The sequence below is a fragment of the Theropithecus gelada genome, chromosome 3 (assembly GCF_003255815.1).
Source record: "Theropithecus gelada isolate Dixy chromosome 3, Tgel_1.0, whole genome shotgun sequence".
Classification (NCBI taxonomy): domain Eukaryota; kingdom Metazoa; phylum Chordata; class Mammalia; order Primates; family Cercopithecidae; genus Theropithecus; species Theropithecus gelada.
The window spans coordinates 58,289,276-58,314,050 of record NC_037670.1 but is presented as its reverse complement, the minus strand read 5'-3'; the positions used below and the strand labels follow the sequence as shown (position 1 = coordinate 58,314,050).

The 24,775-nt window shown below is 39.9% G+C and overlaps 1 protein-coding gene and 1 long non-coding RNA gene across 3 annotated transcripts in view; one reads left to right on the top strand and one right to left on the bottom strand.

Annotated features, from left to right (window-relative positions):
* Positions 1-4,431: 4,431 nt before the first annotated feature.
* SEC61G (Sec61 translocon gamma subunit) lies at positions 4,432-11,319 on the bottom strand. Of its 2 annotated transcripts, none has more exons than XM_025379795.1 (4): positions 11,231-11,319; positions 9,556-9,655; positions 7,950-8,052; positions 4,432-4,602 (listed from the first exon to the last, which is right to left on the bottom strand). In XM_025379795.1, exons 2-4 carry the CDS (start codon positions 9,647-9,649, stop codon positions 4,593-4,595), a joined length of 207 nt encoding a protein of 68 aa, XP_025235580.1. In that variant the 5' UTR covers positions 9,650-9,655; positions 11,231-11,319; the 3' UTR covers positions 4,432-4,592. The 2 variants fall into 2 exon arrangements, with proteins under 2 accessions (XP_025235580.1, XP_025235581.1); XM_025379796.1 differs by having other exon boundaries at positions 9,556-9,651; positions 11,231-11,313.
* Positions 11,320-11,385: 66 nt separating this feature from the next.
* LOC112621451 overlaps positions 11,386-24,775 on the top strand; it is a 44,624-nt gene continuing 31,234 nt past the window's right edge. The window contains exon 1 of the long non-coding RNA XR_003118729.1: positions 11,386-11,599. This is a non-coding gene — a long non-coding RNA (uncharacterized LOC112621451). The remainder of the gene's footprint in view (positions 11,600-24,775) is intronic.

Here is a 24,775-nt window from a genome sequence, read left to right as displayed (position 1 = left end):
CAGGCTGGAGTGCACTGACACAATCTCGGCTCACTGCAACCTCCGCCTCCCGGTTTCAAGTGATTCTCTTGCCTCAGCCTCCCAAGTAACTAGGACTACAGGTGTGTGCCACTGCGCCCGGCTAATTTTTTATATTATTAGTAGAGACAGGGTTTCACTATATTGGCCAGGCTGGTCTCAAACTCCTGACCTTGTGATCTGCCCGTCTCAGCCTCCCAAAGTGCTGGGATTACAGGCATGAGCCACCATGCCCAGCCACACTTTGTTCTTTTACACTGGCAGGAGATGACCTATTGTCAGTTAGAATTAATTCCTCAGAGACAAGAGAGGTTCTGAGTAAATAATGCATTGGTACTTGCCTTAAAAAAGAATCAGAAATACAAGATTTTAATTTTACTGACCTCTACCCTGCTCTGCATCGTTGCCCGAGCTAAGCATTTAATGATCTTAGAATGAGAATTGTGCAGTCGTACTTCAGAAGTATTCTTTTCTGAATGAGGCTGTCCATGTTTCTGAGTAGTTACCTGCAGCTAGTTACATGGGAGCATTTTCTACTACAAAAGTCATAATACAACAAGCTAGTGACCTTCAGCTGGGCGTTAGCTGAAAAGATGAGCTGTGTGGCTGGGTAATGTTTCTCAATCTCAAATGATGTTAAGAATCACCATCTAAGAGAATTTGTATAAAGCAAAGAATCCAAGGCTCAACATCTAGACATGCTGATGTGGTAGATCTAAGGTGGGGCAAGTGCCCACGTGAGTCTTGTATTTCAGAAAGGTGGAAAGCACTGGTCTGTGAAGAGGAAACTGGGTAATCCTATAAGAAGCTGACAATATTAATAATAATACACACAAAAGTTACAAATGTTAGGTGAAAATATTCACACAGTAAAAATACTATCATTAAGCATTCCTTCATCCCGAAACACCATAAAGTAAATGAAAACACCTGCCAAAAGACGACAGGCACAATGTACTAATAGGAGAATGTAACGCAGGAGTCTCTTACTGGAGGGGTAGAAATCAGCACGACTTCAGAAAATGATGGGCATTACCAAGGCTGAACATGGACATACTTTTGACACTGCAGTTTTACTAAGGTATGAGAACAAATGAAATGCTTGCACAGCTATACCAGAAGACATGTATACCCACATTCTTAGCAGAAAACTTAGAACAATTGTTAAAAGCAAAAAGCTGAAAACAACCCAAATGTCCATCAGTAATAAAATAAATGAAAAAGTTACAGAATAATTTTGTAACAGAAAGTTATATACCAGTGCAAATAAATGGACCACAGTTGCTGCAGCTACGTTAGCAGCATGCATGAACCTCAAAAATACTATTTTTAGAGAGAAGGCAAGTCACAGATGAATACGAACGCATGATTCCAATTACATGATGTTAAAAACAGGTGAACAAAAACGTGCTGTTCACATACCCATACATGTGGTACACAACCTGAAGAAAAACGAGATGACTTTGCTTGCAAAGAAGAGAAACTGGGGAACTGCCACAGGAAGTGCATTAGTATGTTTTGCTACAGGTATTTAAAAAATAGAAAATGTTTAAGAAATTCCTTCAGGTGATTCATGCATGGTGAAGTTTAGTAAGTCCTGTTTCACAGCACAATGTGCCAGTTCTCATATATGCTACGAGTAGGGCGAATAAGAAAAATCTACTTATTCTTTCCTACTTGAGAAATGCAACTGTTGCTTGTGAAGGTTACTCTGCTCTGTCACCAGAGTTCTTGGTCAGCCCTCATTTCATTTGCATGTATACACACAAAATATTCATGTAATACTTTATCCACTCACGTGTCAAGAACCAAGTAAGTCATCAAAATAATCAGCCTAAATGTATGCTATAAACAGGAATTTACAATTATCTTATGTCAAAAAGTATTAATGTTCAGAATCATCTTAACCAACAACATAATACACATTTGCCAGTGGCAAACCTACATTTTAGAATTTCTACCAGAAGTGTTTAAAATATACATGTATATAGGTGCATGTATGTAAATATCTATATATACATACATATATGTAAACATATACAAGTATACACGCACTTGCTTATATGTGCACATACAATTTTGGTCTTTAAGCAGCTAATAGCTATAAATGTGACTATATGGTCTCCTTAAGCTTAGAGATGAGCAAATTTTCACTGTATTTTTTTTTTTTTTGAGACAGATGTCTTGCTCTGTGGTCCAGGCTAGAGTGCAGAGGCATGGTCTTGGCTCACTGCAGCCTCTGCCTCACAGGTTCAAGCGATTCCCCTGTCTCAGCCTCCTGAGTAGCTGGGATTATAGGCACCCGCCACTGTATCCAGCTAATTTTTGTATTTTTAGTACAGATGCGGTTTCACCATCTTGGCCAGGCTGGTCTTGAACTCCTGACCTCGTGAAACACCCACCTCTGCCTCCCAAAGGGTAGGGATACAGGCATAAGCCACCGCACCCGGCCTTTCACTGTATTTTTCTTTTTGAAGACATCAATTAATTCAAGATTGAAACACTGTCAACATTTCATAAGTAGGCAGAAAAATTTGTTACTGTTACTACAAAAACAGACCAGAATCTCTGAACCGGGGATTCCAAAACTGAATACTGTCCAGCCACACTAATAAGACACTTCCCTACCTTACTGAGGATGAAAGAACATTTAAACATGTGTTTTGCTAACAAATTTTTTAAAAATATTAGAAGTAGGGAAATAAAGCTCAATAACTAAACATTGAATGAACAAATTGAAGCAATGCAATTGCTTGTTTTTAAAAAGGGGGAATAAACTCAAATTTAAATTACTGTTTGTATTTTATTTTTAGAGACAAGATCTCACTCTGTCACCCAGGCTGAGTGTAGTGATACAATCATGGCTCACTGCAGCCTCAAACTCCTGGGCACAAGAGATCCTCCCACCTCAGCCTCCCAAACAGCTACAGGTACGTGCCACCACACCAGGCTAACTATTAAATTTTTGTAGAGTTGAGGTCTTGCTATGTTGCCCAAGCTGGTCTTAAACTCCTGGTCTCAAGCAATTCTCCTGCGTAAGCCTCCCAAAGTGCTAAGATTACAGATGTAAGCCACTGCACCTGGCTTTAGTTTTTTTTTTTAAAGGAGAAAGAGGGTAAGTCCCCTTTTCATTTCAGACTCTTATCAGTGAATTCTTAATAAAATTCAGAACTCCAGTGTTCAAGACAGAGTGACTAATTTAGCATATCTAGAAGAGGATCTCTCACTTTTAAGTTTTAACCGTAATTCTAGGAAACTTTCAAGTAGCTTCTAAACTATAATAATTTTGACTACCTGTTTAAAATTCCTGAGGTCGGGAGTTCGAGACTAGCCTGACAAACATGGAGAAACCCCGTATCCACTAAAAATACCAAATTAGCCGGGTGTGGTGGCACATGCCTGTAATCTCAGCTACTTGGGAGGCTGAGGCAGGAGAACTGCTTGAACCAGGGAGGCAGAGTTGCAGTGAGCTGAGATCGTGCCATTGCACTCCAGCCTGGGCAACAAGAGCAAAACTCCATCTCAAAAGAAAAAAAAAAAAAAAAAAAAATTAAGTGCTTACAGAAAAACTCCTACCCTACCTCAAATTCTAATAGGGAATCACCATACTTTATTTACTGTTTCTTCTTTGACCATAAACATTTATCTGATAGCACATGCTATAATTGAATGTTTATCTCCCTCAAAAACTCATGTTGAAATTCAACCTCCAGACAAGCACAGTGGCTTAGCCAGGTAATCACAGTGCTTTGGGAGCCGAGGTGGGAGGATTGCTTGAGGCCAGGAGTCCAAGACCAGACTGGGCAACATAGCGATACCCTATCTCTACAAAAAATTAGACAGACATGGTGGCACGCACCTGTAGTCCCAGCTACCCGGGAGGCTGAAGCAGGATGATGGCTTGAGCTCAGGAGTTTGAGGTCACAGTGAGCCACGACCTGGGCGACAGAGCAAGATGCACATACGTACATATGTATAAAGAAATTTAATCTCCAATGTAATAGTATTAAGAGGTAGGGCCTTTAAGAGGTGAGGAGGTCACAAGGGATCTTCTCTCATGAATGGGATGAAGGCCCTTTCCCGTCTATCCCTTTTGCCATGTGAGGACACAACATCTAAGCCACCAGCTTGTAAGCAGAGACCAGGCCCTCATTGGACACCAAACCTGCTGGTACCTTGATCTTGGACTTCCCAGTCTCCAGAACTGTGAGAATAAATTTCTATTATTTATAAATTACCCAGTCTCAGGTATTTTGTAATTCTAGCACAAAGGGGCTAAAACAGAAGAGCTCTCAGAAAGTGTAATATTTCACCAGGCTCTTTCATTTCTCTTATAAACTAAATTACTCAGAGAAAGAAATTACTGTTTTCTATCACTGAAATGTGATAAGTATCTATGACAGAAAAAAGAGATATTCATTTACTTTGAAATTACTTTAATTTAGAAATAGAAAACATCTTGAAAGGAAAAGAAACCCACAAAATATACAGGCAAATTTGTATTCTGTGAGCTTCTCACACTCTCACACTTGTTCACCAATCTCTAAGATGAAAAACTCTCTTCCAAAATGTATTCAGCCACCACTGTAAAAGAAAGAAAAATTATTACTTCTGAGTAGAGATATAATTTTAATAATTATTATTATTTGAAATGCAATATGCTATAACTTTAATGGCTCAAGACCAATTATTTGAATCCCACCTAACGTTATCTAAAGATGGCATAAAAGAATGGCACAATGAACTTTAAAATCCTGGACCTGAAAAGATGATGTGGTTACTGGCAGAGGTCTATGTCTAAACTCACAATGCTCATTCAGGAAATGCCATTTTGGAACAGTCTAGCCTTTCTGAACACAACAAAAAATATCAATTAGATGACAGGATGGTTAGCTGAGAAGCTTTTCAATTTGATAACGTCAACACACCAGCAGAAAGTAGACTGCACATGAGCACAAGGTGCTCAAGCACTGCAACTTACCATAATCATTCCAAAATCTGAGTTAGTCATGATGAAAACAAAAATCACGTTTTCTACAGAAGAACTTCTGAGTTTTAAAAGCATAAACATTAAACCTACATAGTCAGATACACATTTTAGTAATGTTAAAGCAAAATAATTCCATTACCAGAAGAAAATTACATAAAATAGGCCAGGTGCAGTAGCTCTCACCTGTAATCTCAACACTCTGGGAGGCTGTGGGAGGCAGGTCACCTGAGGTCAGGAGTTCGAGACCAGCCTGGCCAACATGGTGAAACCCTGTCTCTATTAAAACTGCAAAAAAATCAGCCAGGCATGGTGGTGTGCACCTGCAGTCCCAGCTACTCAGGAGGCTGAGGCAGGAGAATCACTTGAACCCGGCAGGCAGAGGCTGCAATAAGCTAAGATTGCGCCACTGCACTCCAGCCTGGGAAACAGAGTGAGACTCCACCTCAATAAAAGAGAGAAAATTATTACATAAAATACCCCTGAGCATATACTTTAATGTTTAGCATTTTAAATGCTTATGCTATTAAACAGTATTGCTATAATTAAAAGGCCAGCAAGTGCTTATTTTAAATTCTAATACTGTGAATATTAATTTTGACTGCTATAAAGAAAAAGAAGAAAAAAATTGTAAGAAAAAAAGATAATTCAACCCAATGAGTATTTCCCTTGCTACCATCTCCAAAATGATGTAAACAATGATTAATCCTCTTTCAAGCAGGGAAAGCAAGATTCCTTTCAGTTGTACAGCTATCATGGTTTGACATGAGAAAAGAGTAAGTTTTCTGTAGTGTCTCTCACAAAATGTTTTAATTAGCCTTCACATTAAGATTAAAAAATATCTAAAGATAGATTTTTTAACTTCTTAAACATTGAAACCATTTTTTTTAACTAGAAGAAAAGTTTTCTAAGTAACTAGCTTCTGAAAGGTTTCCTGTGTTGCTCTATCACTAGCCATGCAATCCGAGTGGTTACTTAGCCTCCCCATGCCTCAGTTTCCTCATGAAGATTAAATGAGTTGACACACAGAGTCATGGAAAGTTCTCAATGAATGTTAACTATTATTATTGCCACCATCACCATTAGAAAAGGCAAGAACCTGAAGTTGTTCACTTAATTCAACAAATACTTATTCAGTGCTTTTAACAGATACAAGAGAGCTCTGGACTAGACTCTATAGGAGAGACATACAGTATAAATAACAAGGCAGGCCTGCCTCACAACTCATAATCTAACGTGAAAGACGGACCTGAGAATAACCCAAGGCAGACAGTGATGTCTGGCAAAAGGGACAAAAATACAGGTTAAGTGAAGGCTGGCGAAAAAATTTGAAAGGTGCTTGTATACCAAAAAATTGGAAAAGGTGGGCTTACATGTTCTGAAAGGTACAACTAAGAACAATGATTATCACAGGAAACTAATTTTGTTATCATTTTAAAGAAACACTTCCTATCAATTAAATATGTCTCATGACAGAATGGGAAGTAAGAAGAGGAGAAGCACTGAGTATGAAAAAGAACGGACCTGACAGAGACTCTGCCACTTCTTTTTACTGATTTCCTCATTCTACTTCAGTATTCTCCCCATGACTCCACAGTTCTACAGCTGGCATTTCTCACTGGTAAAATAGAGGGATTTCTGAACTGACAAAAGAGGTATCAGTGACTTGGGCCCATCTAGTTCCAACTACTTCTGATCCTGAATATCACTTTGTGGCAATTTTACCTTAATAACTATGGTACCCTACTTAAGAAATCCCTCTGACAATATACATTGTTACTTGTCATTTAAAAGGCAACCTGTACCAGTACCTGGGATAAAACACCTAGTATTTAGGAGATTTATAGCTTAGAAATTTTTTAAATCATTGCTTCAAACTTCACCACCCCATAAAATCAATTGATATTACTGATTGATATCAGATTTCAACAGCATATGGAAAGTTCTCAATGAATGTTAATTACTATTGCCACCATTATCATCAGAAAAGGCAAAGAACCTGAAGTTGTTCACTTAATTCCACTAACACTTATTCAGTGCTTTTAATGGATACAAGCACTTGAGGTATATCAGTGCTTACCTGATATTATTATCAGGTAATAATAGATTTTATTAGCTCCAAACAGTGGATGAGGCTGAGATTAAATGCATACAAAATCACAGAGTAAGTAAATACTAAAACCCATACTAAGTCCTTACCCTAAACTGAATTACCTAATTGCTCTAATTGCTCAATGCCACAACATATCCCAATGACTTGTAATGAATTTAATAAGCAAAATTATTTGGAAACGAATCAAGTGATCCCAATGTTTCTCAGCCTTTTTTGCCTCCTAATATACTTAAAAGTTATGATATTCTCCCATCAGTATCAATGGCTCATTACAGTAACAACTTTCACTCGTATTCTTACCCAAATTGTTTCTGGGGCCTTACATGACTTAAAGTCATAATCCAAGTAAGAACTATTATCCCCACTGAGTAAACTGAGCACAGAGAGGTGACGCAAATTGCCTGATGCTAGGACAGCAACTGTATAACAAGAAAAAGGATTTGGATCTAGGCAATCTGGTCCAGAGTTAGAATTCCATCATAGCAGTGATTTTTGGATGGGAAGCATTTCCTCTGCTCCTTAGAGATTAACAAGATAACAGCACAAAGAGGACTTAGGTTTCAGTGCTGGCTTTGTGACATATGAGTGTCTTTAATACTTTCTTGACTCTGTAAAATTTTATTTATTAAAGAAAATAGTGCCTAGCACACAGAATTTCTGGAAAGATCATTTAAGATCTAAAGGCACTCAATCATCAGGTACTCGTAAATATCAGTAGACTCCAACAGCACTAAAAAGAGATGCATCTCTGTATTAACAAAATAGCAGGCCGTCATCTCAAATGGTTTCAAGTTTCATTCAATCCTAGTCTATTTCATAAAGTTTACTTACACAATGATGTTATTAATAGGAATATGGATCAATTTCACAAAGAAGCCAATGAATCCCATTATAGCAAATCCTATTGCTGTTGCCATGGCAATCTTCTGGAATTCTGCATTTAAAAACACGAAATTCACATATTTTTTGCACTGTCACTGAAAGTATGGGAAAAAAACTATCAGCAACATAAATGAACTTAACTAGTATACATTTATCCTGGTAATGGATACATAACTTAAAAATAAAAAGGTGAAACTGTTAATAGTAAACAAGTTGTTTGATAGGTTTTAAAATTTCCATGTTTTGTTGATATTTAAGGAAACATAACAGTGCATGTCTGTGCCAGTGAGTTCATCAACAAGTACTAAAAATATTTTTTCTTCTTAGCAAATGACCAGAAAATACCAAAATAAGGACATGGATGAAAGAAATATACATTATTTTTCTTAAGTTTTAAAACGTATCATTGTAATTTTTATTATATCGATTATACAGGCAGAAACATACCTTTTTTTGGTACATTATAAACAATGGGTCCAGTGCCTTTGCTATTATGATGAAGCCAAAAATAAGGCTTGAAAAATCAAGTTCGGCTGGGCACGGTGGCTCATGTCTGTAATATCAGCACTTGGGAGGCCGAGGCAAGCAGATCACGTGAGGTCAGGAGTTTAAGTTCGGCCTGGCCAACATGGTGAAACTCTGGCTCCACTAAAAATACAAAAATTAGCCAGGCGTGGTGGCAGGTGCCTCTAATCCCAGCTACTCAGGAGGTTGAAGCAGAATTGCTTGAACCCAGGAGGCGGAGGTTGCAGTGAGCTGAGATCGCGTCACTGCACTCCAGCCTGGGCAATAGAGTGAGACAGTCTGAGTTGAGCACTATTTTATAAAACATTACACTAGTAATGTAACCATTTTATGTTACTTCCTAAGAGAAGCTTTCCCTGATCTCCTGACTTGGTTAGTCCTCCTATTATGTGCTGTCAAACTTTCTTCTAGTTATCTTCCATAATACTTACCACAGAAGTAATTAAAAAACATAATTGCAAAAATTTGTTTATGACAGTCTTCCTTGATAGAGTCTAAGCTCCATGACAGCAAGGACTATTCCCTTTATTATATACTACATTACATACATGTTATATTCTCTATTATATTACCAGCTCCTAACTCAATGAATGAATACAAGTAGACAAATTGAACACATGAATCATGATAAATAACAAAATTAACTTTCTAGTTTGGCAAAAACTAGATTGTTGGTTTCATGTTAAGGTTTTGTTCATTGGGGTGGGAGTTCAGTAGGGAGACTTCAAAGCTTTTCCAAAGAGAAGATATGTAAGATACTAAAAGTCATAAAATATTATTAACTAAAATGTTACCTGGAACATAAGGCTGTGATAAATAATCTTACACCATTTGAAAATACATAAAATAAAAATTTAGACAAGAGTAAAAAATTTAGGAAGTGACAATGTTAAAAAGCCATCGAGCAGTATCAATCAATAAAAATGTTGGCGAAAGTAATGCAATGGCTGTTAATCAAGAAGATGTTAATCAAACAAAAGGCTCAGAAAATGCAAAGATTTAATTTTTTTTCTCATAGTCAAGCAATTACCTTTTCTATCAGGTTTAGTGCATCTTTTAACCAGCCGAATGGAGTCCTTTACAAACTGCCGACTTGGCTCAACAAACTGCATTACCTGATCCATGACTGCCTGTTTAAAATAAACAAAGATACTCACTGGTATTGGTTACCATATATTAAGCACTTACTCATTGATATCAAGATGTAAATGAGACCAGTCATTGAATTCACGTCTAACATGGGTCAATTCCACCTCCTAAAATAAAACAAAAAACAAACTCCAAAGCCTAAATTGATATTGTTTTTGTAAATTTCAGTTAATTATCAGATCAAAGGCAATAAGAAAAGCACAGATCTTACTCATGATATCTTCACTGACAAAGAACAGCACACGCAATATAAAAAGCCTATCTCTATTAAGAGGTTAAAAAAGGTTAAGCAATTGATAACACATCCATTCCTTTTCTGACTCTGCAGTCCCATCCATTTCTCATTCTACAGTCCCCTCACCACTCCTAAGGAACCATCAATGTTGAGATCCAACAATTACTTTCCATATTTTATTTTAAACTATGCAGAAGGCAGTGTCTTGTACAGTGAATGCCAACTATGGTGCTGCAAGAGCCTAGAATGGAGGCAAACGTGAATTTCAACCTTGATTTTTCTAAAACGTGCCAATACAACACACTTTTCTAAAGTACAAAGAATAGCTAAAGCAAGACGCAAATTCTGAGAAGCTAATAGCTAAATTCCAAACTTTTCGATTTGAACACATCTTTTAAGGAAACAGGGCTATATATTTTACTATATATATTCTTTGGAGGAATCTATTACCCAACAGAAATGTCATCCGATGTTAGCTTTGAGAGCCACTGCTTTAGAAAGTAAAGAGATCAAAGTGTTACTTGTATTTTCCTCCATTTCCAGTACTCAGAACAGTGGCCAGGTGGTAGTTCAAATCACTGGCTATGGAATGTAAACCTCTGTAAGCCCCAGTTTCCTCACTTAATGTAGGCTGTGGACAACGAAATGAATTAACGTCAATGAAACACCAGGACTTCTGCAACGTTCTGGGGGCAAAAACACAGTAATGTCTGTTTTCTCAGTATTTCACTTAACTTTGCTCTTGAAATCCAAAGGGCTTAAACTTTTTGTAATCATAGTTATCATGAAAGAAGCTAAGAATTATTTATCCAGAAAAATGCACGCTACACACAATACCGCACTCAATGTCAGGGGTAGAGACCCAAAAACCAACTATGATCTCTCGAACTAGATTCTAGACCACTGCTCTCACTTTAAACTACGGGAGCGGCGGCAGGGCCAGAGCTGAGCACAGCCTTTCCCAGACAAGACTCCACACCCGCACACAGAGCCAACCCCGAAGGTATCGGGCAGCAGGACATCATCTTTGGCTGCAGCACAAAAGACGCCGGGGCAGGACGCTAAGCCCTGGAACCCCGCGAGCCGGCGACCCCGCGAGCCGGGAGCCCGCGGCCCTGGGTCTGCCTTCCGGCAGAGGCCGAGTTGGTGGGATGTCGGCGGCCAGACCCCGGCCCCAGACTTGAGCCAAGGGACCACTCATCGCCCGCCCCGCGACGGCCGCCCGGGGAGACACGCCGGCTCGCCCACGCCCGCTGCCCCAGCGAGTCGCAAAGGCGTGGCCGCCCGGTTCGCCCGTACCTACTGGAGGGAAGAAACTCACCTGCCCAACCGACACCTAAAATGCCAGGGACACGTAGCACTGGAGCGGACTGATAGAGGCCCACCGGAACCGGAATCCGGGTTTCTGCCAACAGCCCGCCCACTCCTCCGTCCTATTGGTTCCTTACGCGAAACCTCAGTACGCAATCGCAGCGCGACGTGCGCCCCGGCCACGCTTCCCGGAAGAGATGCGTTGCGGAGCTCGTTGTTGGGGCGTTGGTTTTCTTTAGGAGTGTGACTTTAGCGTCAGCCATTTTTTTCCCGGCTGGGTCCAGGGTTATCCCACCAGCCCTACCTCAAACCACTGGCATCCACAGCACGAGCCCCAGCGGCCTTGCGCGGTGCTTGCTCTCTGGTAGCGGCTGACTAGGTAAATCCTAAGTTGTGTTTTTTTTTTTCCTGCGGTCCAGCTTGTTGTGTGTCCTTACGGTACATACTTTATGTATGTATATAATGTTGGTCGAAATGAAGCTTATGAGCAATACAACGTTATGGCCTAATTCAAAATAGTATCACCACCCTAAACTTTGACTTTGGCTGTCATTCACGGTAATGAATGCCGCTGTAATTGAGGCCGTACTTTGTCAAACGCTAGGTTTGGTTACGGGAGTGGTCATAATGTACACACAGCTCCCCACTTATCCACAAGGATGCATTCCAGGCCCGGGGCTGAAACCGTCAGTAGAGACGGGGTTTCACCATATTGGCCAGGCTGGGCTTGAACTTGTGACCTCGCGATCCACCCTCCTCAGCCTCCCAAAGTGCTGGGATTAGGGACGTGAGCCACCGTGCCCGGCCATATTTCCTTTTAGCAGTGGAGCATAACTGGATCTGAGGAACAATATAACTCTGGAACAGCTGATAGACCCTTAAGAGGTGTTACAACTCCCAGTGCTTCTTAAACTTCAGTAACTGAAATCTCCTGTTAAGTTTTTTAGTAAATGAAATTTGTAACCCCAGAACCTCCAGATACTGATTCGGTGGGTCAGGGTTAGAGGCCACACACCTCCCTATATGTGACTGTAGGTGGTCTGTACACACTACACATACCTTACCTTAGCCTTAAGAGTCACTTTTAAATTCTGAACGGACTGAGATGCGGTTGATTAGTTCTTCCTCCCTAGGACTTCAGCCCATGTATCATCTGTTTAGAGGCCAATAGTGACCATCTAAGGCAATCCTGTCTATCTCATGCTCTTTTTTCCTTTTTCACAATACCCTCTTCATTCGCTGCATAGCATTTGTATTAATATGTATTTATTTACTCCTCGGTCTATTTCCCACACTGTAAATCCCCTTACTAGACCATAAGGTCCAAGTGGGTATAGCATATCTGGGTTACTCACAGCACCTAGTAAAGTATTAAACACAGTAAATGCTCAATAAATAGTTTTCAAAAAAATAATTCATTCCACAAAAAACGTAAAATCACATGTTGGCAAGTTCACCCCAACCACCAAATGTCTGACTTCACAGTATTTCCAGCAAAACACAGAAAATCAAGTAACACATACAGTGGTTCCCCTTATCCAAGAAAATCTGGTTCAAAAAGAGGTGTGTACCAGAAGGTAATGTGACAGAGGCCACATTCAAATAACTTTCATTACAGTGTATTGTTATAATTGTCTACTCACCTGAGTTCGGGAGTTTGCGACCAGCCTGACCAACATTGAGAAACCCTGTCTCTACTAAAAATACAAAAATTAGTCTGGCATGGTGGCGCAGGCCTGTAATCCTAGCTACTCGGGAGGCTGAGGCAGGAGAAGTGCTTGAACTCAGGAGGTGGAGGCTGCAGTGAGCCGAGGTCACATAACTGCAGTCTAGCCTGGGCAACAGAGCAAGACTCCGTCTTAAAAAAAAAAAAAAAAAGCCAGTAACAGCAGATCTGTGCAAAAATACGAATCAACCAGAACTCTAGAACTCTAATTCTTGGTTACTAGGAGTGTAGAATGGCATAAATCTTTGGGAAAAGTTTAGTAGTTTATCATAATACGAAGCATATATACACCAACTATGGCTCCACAATTCGAATTCCAGGTACTTATTGAAGCTATATGAAACTAAATTCACAAAAAGACTTGTACAGGAATGTTCATAGTAACTTTATTGATAACAGAACTAAAAGCAACTGGGTACCATCAATAAAATGAATAAAGATACAGGTATAGTCCCACGACATAATAGTACTCCACAGCTAAGGAAAGAAAACTCTCTGCCACAACATTGATGAGTGACAAACACGGTGAGTGAAACACGCCTACGCTAAAGAAGGCACAGTGTGCAGTTCCATTTGCAAGAAGTTTTGGACAAAGCAAAACTAATGAATGGTGAAAAAAATCAGAACAGTGTTTGCCTCGGGGTACAGATTGAGAGGGCAGGTGAGGGAACTGGGGAGTGAAAGTAACACTCTGTAATTTAACAGGTCTCAGGGTTTCACAGGGGTCTTAGTCAATGTGGGCAGCTATAACAGAATATCATAGAGTGCTGGCTTACACAACAAACATTTATTTCTCACAGTTCTGGAGACTGGAAGTCAGAGATAATGGTCAGGTTCTTGTAAAGGCTTTTCCTGGTTTATAGAGAGCTACTTTCTCCTTCCATTCTCACATGGCGGGGGGTGGAGGAAGAGAGAAAGAAAGGACCAGCTCTCCTCCTCTCCTAAGAACACTAATCCCAATGTGAGGCTTCAGCCTCTTGACCTGATTACCTCCCAGAAGCCCCTCCTCCAATTTGGAGGCACACAAACATTCCATCCATAGCAGCAGATCTGTGCCTTTTATCTCAAAACAAAACAAAACAAACAAAACAAAACTCAACAAATATTGAACTCTAAATTATACAATTGTCGATGCATTTGGGAGGGAAATGTACAGGTATCTACAACTTATTTTGATTCAAAAAAGGGCAGGTTCATGGTTAGAGGAATAATATGTGTTAGAGGAATTATTCGTGATAATGCAAAGACAACAAAATGTTAAATGTAGACTTAGTTGTGGTGTAAGATGTTCATTGAATAACTTTCCATTTTTCTGTATGTTTAAAAATGTTTATAAGATGGAAAAAAGTCAATATATAGATCACCAAATCAAGTTTTAAAAATTTTGACATGAATTGTACTGAGTATAAATTGAATGTATATATAGCAGAAATTTTAAATTGACCCTCAATTTAAAAATACATGAAATATTAATAACATCATTTGAGATAAGCTGAATTAATATTCCATTTATATTCTTGAATCTCTGCCTGAAGCAAGAAAAAGTTTAAGAAGATCTATGGAGAACCAAGGACTCCATAGCACCTGTCTTTTTGTTTTGTATTACTTCATTTAGGTATTATGACAAAGTGGAAAGAACTGTATCTTTTGAAAAATGAAGTTGACACAGTGGTTGAAATTATGAAAGTGTCAAGAGTTCCCCAGGAAAAATCAAAGACTGGACCTAGATACAAACATAAAGAGTCTTTTAGACAGGAATATTTTAAGAGTTAAATGTGATGAGGTCAAATAAAGTTTACTCCCCTCCTCAAACCCTTTTTGAAAAAACAGAATTTTAAGTACTATAAAAAAAGTTATTCCATCTTATTTAGTTAAAAATGCAATAACCAGAATAGGGTGGTGAAGCTGACGTGGAAGATTTAGATATCACAGAATTAGTTGCCAGTGACTCTATGTTATCAATTACAGTAAACAGTTTCAATTGACTACTTCCTCCTGAAACTCACTGTTCCCTTTACTTCGTGATCATTTTCTTAAAACGAAAACAAAAACCTTTTCTGCATCTGCCTAATGGACTTCTTTTCCTGCATCATCCTGTATTAGAGAAGTCTAACTGCTCCAACACACATAGCCACTCTCTGGGCTGGCCAGGTGCTGATTTCTGGCCAGGCCAGTCTCCGCGGATCTGACGCAGGGCTGTGTTCTTTCCACATAGTAAGTCTCCGCAGATGTGGCACAGGGCCGTGTTCTTTCCACACGGTCGTGCAGGGTTTCAGGCTCCCCAGGGTGCAGTGCTGCCTGTTAAGGGTTCTTAATACATTTCAGGAGAAAACAACCCAATTAAAAAATAAGCAAAAGATCTGAACAGACATTGCGTAAAAGAAGATATACAGATGGCAAATAATCATATGAAAAGGTACTCACCATTACCTGTCATCAGGGGATTGCAAACTGAAACAACAATGAGCTACTATTGCAAGCCTATTTGAATGTCTAAAGTCAAGTGCTGACAAGGATGTGGAGCAACAGGAAGTCTCCTTCGTTGTTGGTGGGAATGCCAATGGTACAGCCATTGCGGAAGGCACGTTGGCAGTTTCTTACAAAGCTAAACGTAGTCCACCATACTATCCAGCAATTGCACTCCTCGATATTTAAATAACAGGAAGATTTATGCTCACACAAAAACTTACACACAAATGTTTATAGCGGCTTTATTCACAATTGCCAAGACTTGGAGGCAACCAAGATGTCCTTCAGCAGATGAATGAATAAACAAACTGTGATAAACACAAACAATGGAATATGCTAAAAGGAAATGAGCTCTCAAGCCATGAAAAGACAGGGAGGAACCTCAGCTTCATACTACTATGTAAAAGAACCAGTCTGAAAAACTACACACTGTATGATTCCAACTATATGACATTCTGGAAAAGGCAAAACTATAGAGACAGTAACAAGATCAGGGACTGCCAGGTCTTGAGGGGCTGAGGGAGGGTGAGAGAGAGGGAAGAATAGGTGGAGTACAGGGAATTTTCAGTGCAGGTGAAACCATTCTGCGTGATGCTACAATGGTGGATACATGCCATTATGCATTCATCAAAGCCTAAAGAACTATACAGCATGAACTCTAGTGTAAACTATGGACTGTAGTTAATAATAATGTATCAATATTGGTTCATCAGTTGTAACAAATGTTCGCTAGTACTATATTAATAATAAGGAAAACTGCAGGAAGGATGTATAAAGGGTTGTGGTACCTCTCTACTTTCTACTCAGTGTTTCTGAAAAACTAAAACCCCTAAAAATAAAGTCTATTAGTAAAAATTAGAAATAAAATATAAGATCCTAGGAGAGGGAGAGAAACTAGAGTCATGTCACTGCTTCCTTTATGCTCTGTCTGAAGCGACACCCAGCACCATCAGACTCCTGCACTCTTTCCCTCCACTACCAGTCAATCTTTTTTTTTTTTTTTTTTTTTTTTTGAGATGGAGTTTCACTCTTGTTGCCCAGGCTGGAGTGCAATGACACAATCTCGGCTCACTGCAACCTCTGCCTCCTGGGTTCAGCCGATTGTCCTGCCTCAGCCTCCCAAGTAGCTGGGATTACAGGCATGTGCCAACACACCTGGCTAATTTTTGTATTTTTAGTAGAGACGGGGTTTCTGCATGTTGGTCAGGCTAGTCTCAAACTCCCGAACTCAGGTGATCCACCAGCCTCGGCCTCCCAAAGTGCTGGGATTATGGGCGCAGGCCACCACTCCCAGCCCCAGTCAATCTTGTTGTCAAGATGCTGAGAAGCCCAGTGCCTTTCCCAAGACAAAGCAGTTGACAGAGTCCAGTTTGACCACAAACCTTGTTATAACACGGTGACTTATTTAAACAAGGTAAGGGGTTCTGGCTTCTTTACTACATCCCCTGGAGCTGTATAATGAATTACGATTTAGGACGGCATGCAGTCGCTTTTTTACAGTATTTGAGATGTGGAGGATGTTACGGACTGAACTGTGCCACCCCCAAAATTCACATGTTGATGGCCTAACTCTAAGACCTCAGAATTTGGAGATAAGGTCTTTTCTGTTTTTGTTTGTTTGTTTTTGAGACAGGGTCTCGCCCTGTCACGCAGGCTGTTAGCACTACCTTACACAGATCACTGCAGCCTCAACCTCCTGGGCTCAAGTGATCCTCCCACCTCAGCCTCCCCAGTAGCTGGGACCACAGGCACGCCCAGCTAATGTTTTTTCTTTTTTTTTTTTTTTTTTTTTTTTTTGTAGAGACAGGGTTTGGCCACTGGAGATAAGGTCTTTAAAGAGTTTATTAAATTAAAATGAGAGGCTGGGCATGGTGACTCACACTTGTAATCCCAGCACTTTGGGAGGCTAAGGCAGTTGGATCACCTGAGGTCAGGAGTTCAAGACCAGCCTGGCCAACATGGGGAAACCCCATCTATACTAAAAATACAAAAATTAGATGAGCATGGGGTCGCACCGCCTATCATCCCAGGTACTCAGGAGGCTGAGGCAGGAGAATTGCTTGAACCCAGGAGGTGGAGGTTGCAGTGAGCTGAGATCAGGCCACTGCACTCCAGCCTTGGTGACAGAGAGAGACTCCATCGCAAAAAAAAAAAAAAAAAAAAAAAGAAAGTTAAAATGAGGCCAGAGGTGTAGGTTATAATCCAAGATGACTGGTGTTCTTATGGACACAGATGCACAGAAGGAAGGTGATGTGAAGACACCAGGAGAAGATGCACAAATTAAAAAGAGAGGCTTCAGAAGAAACCAGCCTTGCTGGCATCTTGATCTCAGATCTCCCGCTTCCAGAACTGTGAGAGGATAACTCGCTGTTGTTCAAGCTTCCCAGTCTGTGGTATGTTGTTATGGCGGCCCTCACAAACCCACATAGAAGGCAAGCTTTCATTGCTTTTTTTTTCCTTCCTGTTTCCTAAGAGAAATATTAACAGTTCAAGCGAATGTGATTTTTGGACACACACAGAATAATCTCATAGGAATATAAAAATCAGGAGGTGTCCTGTCCTATTGCTGCAATGTGGAACTAATCTTTTAGGAAGAGAGCTTTGTGAGTACTCACGTGAGGGAAAGGGATCACAGTTTTGAAACTTCATTTTAATACTTCTTAATCAGTTAAATTTTATTGTCAAGTGGTTTTCTTTAAGGAGCTTAAGGACACGGTTTTTCCTGAGTTTATGCGTGCCTGAATATGCCTGTCTGTATACTTTAGTGATGTGGGTGCATATAAATGTGGGCATCACTTTCTTTTCTTTATAATCTAGTTGAAAGACAAATACTCCATTACATCCTAGCACTCAGTGTTTCAAAGGGGAAATCTGATGCTACCTCAGATTGTCCCATCCTTGTCCCCTTGATGTGATTAAAGCATTCTTTCTCTGCAACTGAGTTTCAGTGACAAACAGGATCTCAATGAAAAGTGACATTCTATATCATTTTTTCCTGAGACTGCTCGATTCTTACTTCACTTCAGGGAAATGTTGTGTTCTTGTAATATGTTTTCTGTTTGATATGTTGGAGTATCTGTTTAAGGCGACTACCCTTTTGTCAGCTTTTCTTTGTTCTTTTTGTATTTTCTTAATTGTGTTACCTTAATTACACCTCTGTACGCACCTTGATCAGCTCGTTTTTAAATGTTTTTTGCACTTAATTAACTCCATTTTTAACTACTGTGTTTCTTGCTATTTTAAATTTATTTTGTGATGTTATTTTGGTTCTCAATTTTTTCCTTAGTGGGACCATCTTCCATCCTGTTTCATTCTATTTTTAGGCGAGTTCACTGATGGAGAAGCGTTTTGCAGGGCTCGTGCCCTGAGACCTCTCTGGTTGCAGAGAGTGGCCATGGAGGCCTCCTGTCTCCGAGCTGCCTCCTCACCAGGCTCCTCATCTGGCTTCTGCATGCGACCACCACCTCTCGATATATTTATCTTTCAGTGGCATATTTGTATAATTTAAATTTAGTAGATCCTTTAAGAAAATGTATGTTATAAAAGTTTAAAACTCAAAACTGAAGAGAATATAATCTTGTCATGGGTTTTCTTGCACATTCAGAGCAAGAGGCTCTGCCTTCCGCCTCGCTGTCTGCTGTGTGGCCGGGCTTTCCTCAGTGCCCTTGGTACATTTCCGGGCCCCTGTGCCCTGTAGAACTCTCGCCTGTAAGCTGTGCTTTGCTTGTGTTCGCTTCAGTGTAGACAAATGGCTAGCCCTCGTTCCAGCTGCTCCTTTGCAAAGGATATGGATTCTGTTTTCTCCTCAGAAGTCTGACCCAGGGCCCTATCCAGGACACGGTGACAGTGGGAAGAACCCTGGGTCTCAGGCTCTTCCTCCAGGGCCTCAGCTAACATCCCTCTCGCCCGCGCTGTGCATATTGCTGGAGAGGTCTCTGCTCTTGGATTGTGTTTTGACTTTGGCTGAGCTTCCAGCTCAACCTTTCAGACAACATTTCTCCAAAGCAGGAACAATTTGTGGAAATTCTCGACATATTATTCACTCTGTTGTGGGGGCTTAGGGTCCATGATAGGTAGCTATGCCAAGCCATGGCAGAGTGTGCTTTTTCTGTTTTCTTATTTCATTATGGCGGCATGAAGTTGTACACGTTTCCCTGTTGGGTTCTTGCTCCTGTTCTTTTTGCTGCTGTCAATAATTATTGTTGATTACATCAGATGTTGGAGGAGGTGAATTCTGGGTGCCTGTTTTACTTCACAGCCATTGCTATTTTAATAAGAAGATGGGAAATTAAAATATCAGGCCCTGCCATCTTGTGATCCTTTTAACTCAGAAGTCCTTTCTAACTGGAAAACACAGAAATGTCCCTATTATTTCAAGAAGCTATTAGATATGTCCTGTTTTTCTATGCCATTCACTTCCCCTGAATTGCTCTCAGACCTACCCTGTGCTCGTTGGTGCAGTGGGAGTGATCTAACCTTTAAGGGGATAGCTGTTCCAGCCTACCCAGATGACCCCACTAAACAGAGGGTAATGCTAGCAAGGGAGAGAAACCAAAACATTAGAAAAATAAAGGAGCCAGTAGGATTATTGTAGAGTAAAGAGTTCACTTGCCTAGTGTTACAGACAGAAATGGAAGCAAGTGAGGAAAATACGTATAGAGGCTTTTGAACCAAGCTTTCTAACTCCCAGGACAGACATTTTTTCCACCATTTTATCTGTGTGCTTTTCTACCATCCCTTACTGGCCCCTGGATGGTTACTTTCTATCTGTTTTTAGAAATGGGAAATTTAATACCTCATTCTCAGGTTAGTTCAGTTCAGTCTAAGAACTGAGTATCAACGAAGGACATAATTTATTCACTGTACAAAAGACCACCCAGCTGCAATGCCCAGTTCCCTCAGTTATAACTGGGATTAATTAACTGGATTTTCATATCTCCTCCCTTTTTATTGTTCATAATGCTTCCCACCTAAGACTGATAGTGCTGTCAAGAGCTCTGTTGAGGCCGGGCACAGTGGCTCAGTTATCCCTGTTATCTCGGTGCTTTGAGAGGCCGAGGCAGGAGGATCAACTGGGGCCAGGAGTTTGAGACCAGCCTGGGCAACATAGTGAGACCCTGTCTCTACAAATAAGATAAAATAAAAATAAAACCTAGCGGGGCCTGGTGGCATGCTCCTGGGTCCTAGCTACTGAGGAGATTGAGGTGGGAGGATCTCTTGGGCCCAGGAGTTCAAGGCTATAGTGAACTATGATTCTAGCCTGGGTGACAGAGCAAGACCCTGTCTCTCTGTTAAAAAACAAAAACAAGCAAACAGAAAACAGCTCTGTCCAAGGGGTTGGGAGATCCTCGATGAAGGAAGAGGATAATTGGTTGGGTCTGGAGTGTACAAGGACTTCAGCTTCTAGTCATGGTGGAGAAACTGGAGCAAGACCTGTACTCCCAATACCAAAAATGAGAAAACTGGAAAAAATATGTGAAACAACTCTTTCAGACACTGGGAAACAGGAAATACAAGACTGTGATTCATAAGGGGACGGTAAAAAAATAGAGTGAGTCTATCACCTCAGAATTCTGCTTGAAAGGCAGTTTTCAAACCAAAGCCACAAGGTAAGGCGAAAAGATTATATGCAGAGAATGGTAATTATTAGTGACCAGGAAGATAGATAGCTGGAATTTCTAGGGCAGACTAGCATAGAGGAGGGTGCTAAATGGAAAAAGAGCTCTAGAAATCTGCAAAGAGCTCCCATTGAGTCTGTTGAGGAAAACCAATCCTGCCTGTGTAAGATGCAACACCATGAGGCTGGGCTAACAATGACCAGGAGCTGTAAGATGAACAATTCGCAGAGGACACAGGGGCTGGGAGACTGTGAGTTCTCACTAGCCCGGTGGAGAGTCCTCCCTGACTGTATGGGACGTTTTTCAGTAGAAACCTCAGGAGGGTGGCATCTTAGTAACAGGGCTAAATTAGCTATAGCGTAAAAACTTGTGCAAAGAAAGGAAGGAAAAAAATTAAAACTACATACTTGAAATTAAAAATTATGTTTGACATCCACTCAGAATTACAAAACATGCAAGAAAGCAGAGAAATGTGGACTTGTAACCAGGAGAAAAATCAGTCAACAGAGGCAGATGCAGAAATAGCAGAGAGGAAGGACTTAAGTGAATGACTTTAAAAATCTTTTGTAAAAATAAGCCCAAGGATTTAAAGAAAATTAAACATCATGAAAAGATCCATAGAAAATGTTTTAACAAGAACCAAACAGAACTTCTAGAGCTGAAAAATATATCTAGAATGAAAAATTTCCACTATAGGTGTAACATCCAGTGAGAACTTCAAAAGAAAAGATCAGTAAATTTGAACACAGCAATAGAAACTATCATAGTAGAAGCACAGAGAGAAAAGAAGACTGAAAATGAGCCCAACATTAGTGACCTGTGGGCAGAAATATATTGGCAAATTTTAACAAATACCTTTATGGAGAAAAAAGCCTCAATCTGTAGCATTGGCCAATTTTCATGATGTAAATATTCCCACCGTGGCTGATTTCAAGGTGCCAATGTGACATCAATGAATACAAAATTTTCCAAATTAGACTAATTATAAACTGACATCTCCAATAAGCTCAAAAAACCTAAATAAAAGACACAGTAGAAAAAGATAATCTTAAAAACCCGAATTTTACAAAGTACACATATATACGAGGACTAAAGATAAAACCAAGAGCAGATACATCATGGGAAACAATTAAGGACAGAATCACCTCTTTAAACCACTAGTTGGGGTGGGGAATGAGAGAAGGGGGTATGAACCTCGAATTCCATATCCATTGGGAATGTTCTTCAAAACCAAGGAATTATTTCTACATCAGAAAGCTAGAAAAAATGAGTATATTAACACCAAAGTAAGTAGAAAGAAGCAAAAAGTAAAGATGTAAAATTAATAAAACAAGGGTCAGCAAATCACAACTTTCAGGCAAAAATCTGGCTTCACATCTGTTTTTGTGAATATTTGTATTTGAAAATAGTCCCACTCATTTATTTACTAATTGTTGTCTAGTGCTGCCTTAGAAATCATATGGTCAGCAAACCTAAAATATGTATTAGTTATTTACAGAAAAATTCGCTACCCCTAGAAACAGACAAGAGAGATAAATGAATACAACTAAAAGGAGCATTCTTTGAAAAATCAGTCTTGATAAATCTATTGCTAAACTGATCAGAAAAAAAGAAAAATTTTACATAGAAATTCCCAGTATTAGGGATGAAAGAAAAGACAGTGCTACCAGTCCTACAAACATTAAATGAGTAATAACAGTACAAACAAATTTATGCCATTGAATTTGATAACTTAGAAGCAATGACAAAATTGTACAGCAAAAACTGTTGATAGAAAATCTGAATAGCTCTATATGTATTAAAGAAATTGAATTCATAATTTCCTTCTTACAGCAAAACTCCCAGGCCCAAATGTCTTCACTGGTGAATTTTATCAAACATTTAAAAAAGCACATTTTTTTTTTTTTTTTTTTTTTTTTTTGAGACGGAGTCTCGCTCTGTCACCCAGGCTGGAGTGCAGTGGCCGGATCTCAGCTCACTGCAAGCTCCGCCTCCCGGGTTTACGCCATTCTCCTGCCTCAGCCTCCCGAGTAGCTGGGACTACAGGCGCCCGCCACCTCCCCCGGCTAGTTTTTTGTATTTCTTAATAGAGACGGGGTTTCACCGTGTTAGCCAGGATGGTCTTGATCTCCTGACCTCGTGATCCGCCCGTCTCGGCCTCCCAAAGTGCTGGGATTACAGGCTTGAGCCACCGCGCCCGGCCTAAAAAGCACATTTAATTGTAATAAAACATAACCTCTCTCAGAATATAAAAAGAACCCTTTCCAACTCAGTTTTTGAAGCCAGCATCATGCTGATACCAAAACCAGACAAATACTTTACAGAAAACTTTACACCAACATTCTTCATGAATCTAGATGCAAAAAACCTTTAACAGGATATTAACAAATAGAATCCATCTATGTATAAAAAGGACAATATATTACAATCAGGTGGAATATTTCTTAGAAGTATCAGGTTGTCTTAATATTTGAAAAACCAAGGCAACTCCTCATATTAATAGGAGGGGGAAATGTTTTGTTCTCCCTTAGGACTAGAAGAAAGAGTGCACTTGACAAAATTTAGCCACATTTATTACAAAAACTTTCATCAAAGCAGGAATAAAAAGAAACTCTCAAGCTTATCGAGGGCACTTTTAAAAATGTGCGGCTAACATCTACCTAATGGCAAAAGACTGAACTTATTTTCTCTAAGAACAGGAACTAAGAACAGCAACAGAGCTGATGCTGGTACAATTACATATCTGTCTGGGGGAAAAAAAAAAAAAAAACCTTTAGTATTTCCAACGTATCATGCACAAAAGTCAACATGAAAAAGATCATGGATGAAAATGCAAAAACTAAAACAATAAAACTTCTAGGAAAAATCGAGGAGAAAATTTTTGTGATCTCAATGTAGGCAAACATTTCTGAGGTAATAAATCTATAATTTTTTTTTTTTTTTTGAGACGGAGTCTTGCTCTGTCACCCCAGGCTGAAGTGCAGTGGCATGATCTCGGCTCACTGCAATCTCCGCCTCCTGAGTTCATGCCATTCTCCTGCCTCAGCCTCCTGAGTACTTGGGACTACAGGCGCCCACAGCCACGCCCATCTAATTTTTTGTATTTTTTAGTAGAGACAGGGTTTCACCGTGCTAGCCAGAATGGTCTCGATCTACTGACCTCATGATCCGCCCACCTCGGCCTCCCAAAGTGCTGGGATTACAGGTGTAAGCCACTGTGCCTGGCCAACAAATCTATAACTTTACAAAATGATAAATTAGACTATCAAAATTTAAAATGTTTGCTCCCCAAAGGATACTATTAATAGTATAAGAAGACAAGTCACAAACTAGGGGAAAAAAACTACATATATGTAACAAGATACTTTTATAGAGCATCATATATATAAAGAAATCTTATGATTCAATAATTAAAAGATGAATAACCCAATTTTATAAAGGGAGACAAGGAAATGAATTAAACAGACTTTAACCAAAGAATAGATACAAATAGCCAATAGCCACATGCAAAGATGCTCAGCATTATTAGCAGGAAAACGCAAATTAAACTCATCATGAGTCACCTCCACACACCCACTAGAATCGATGTTCAAAAGGATGATTATAACAGATATTGACAAGGACATGGCTCATCTGGAGCTCTCACTGATTGCCGTGGGAATAGAAAATGGTATAAATGGTCAGGCACGGTGTCTCATGCCTGTAATCCCAGCACTTTGGGAGGCTGAGGCAGGTGGATCAC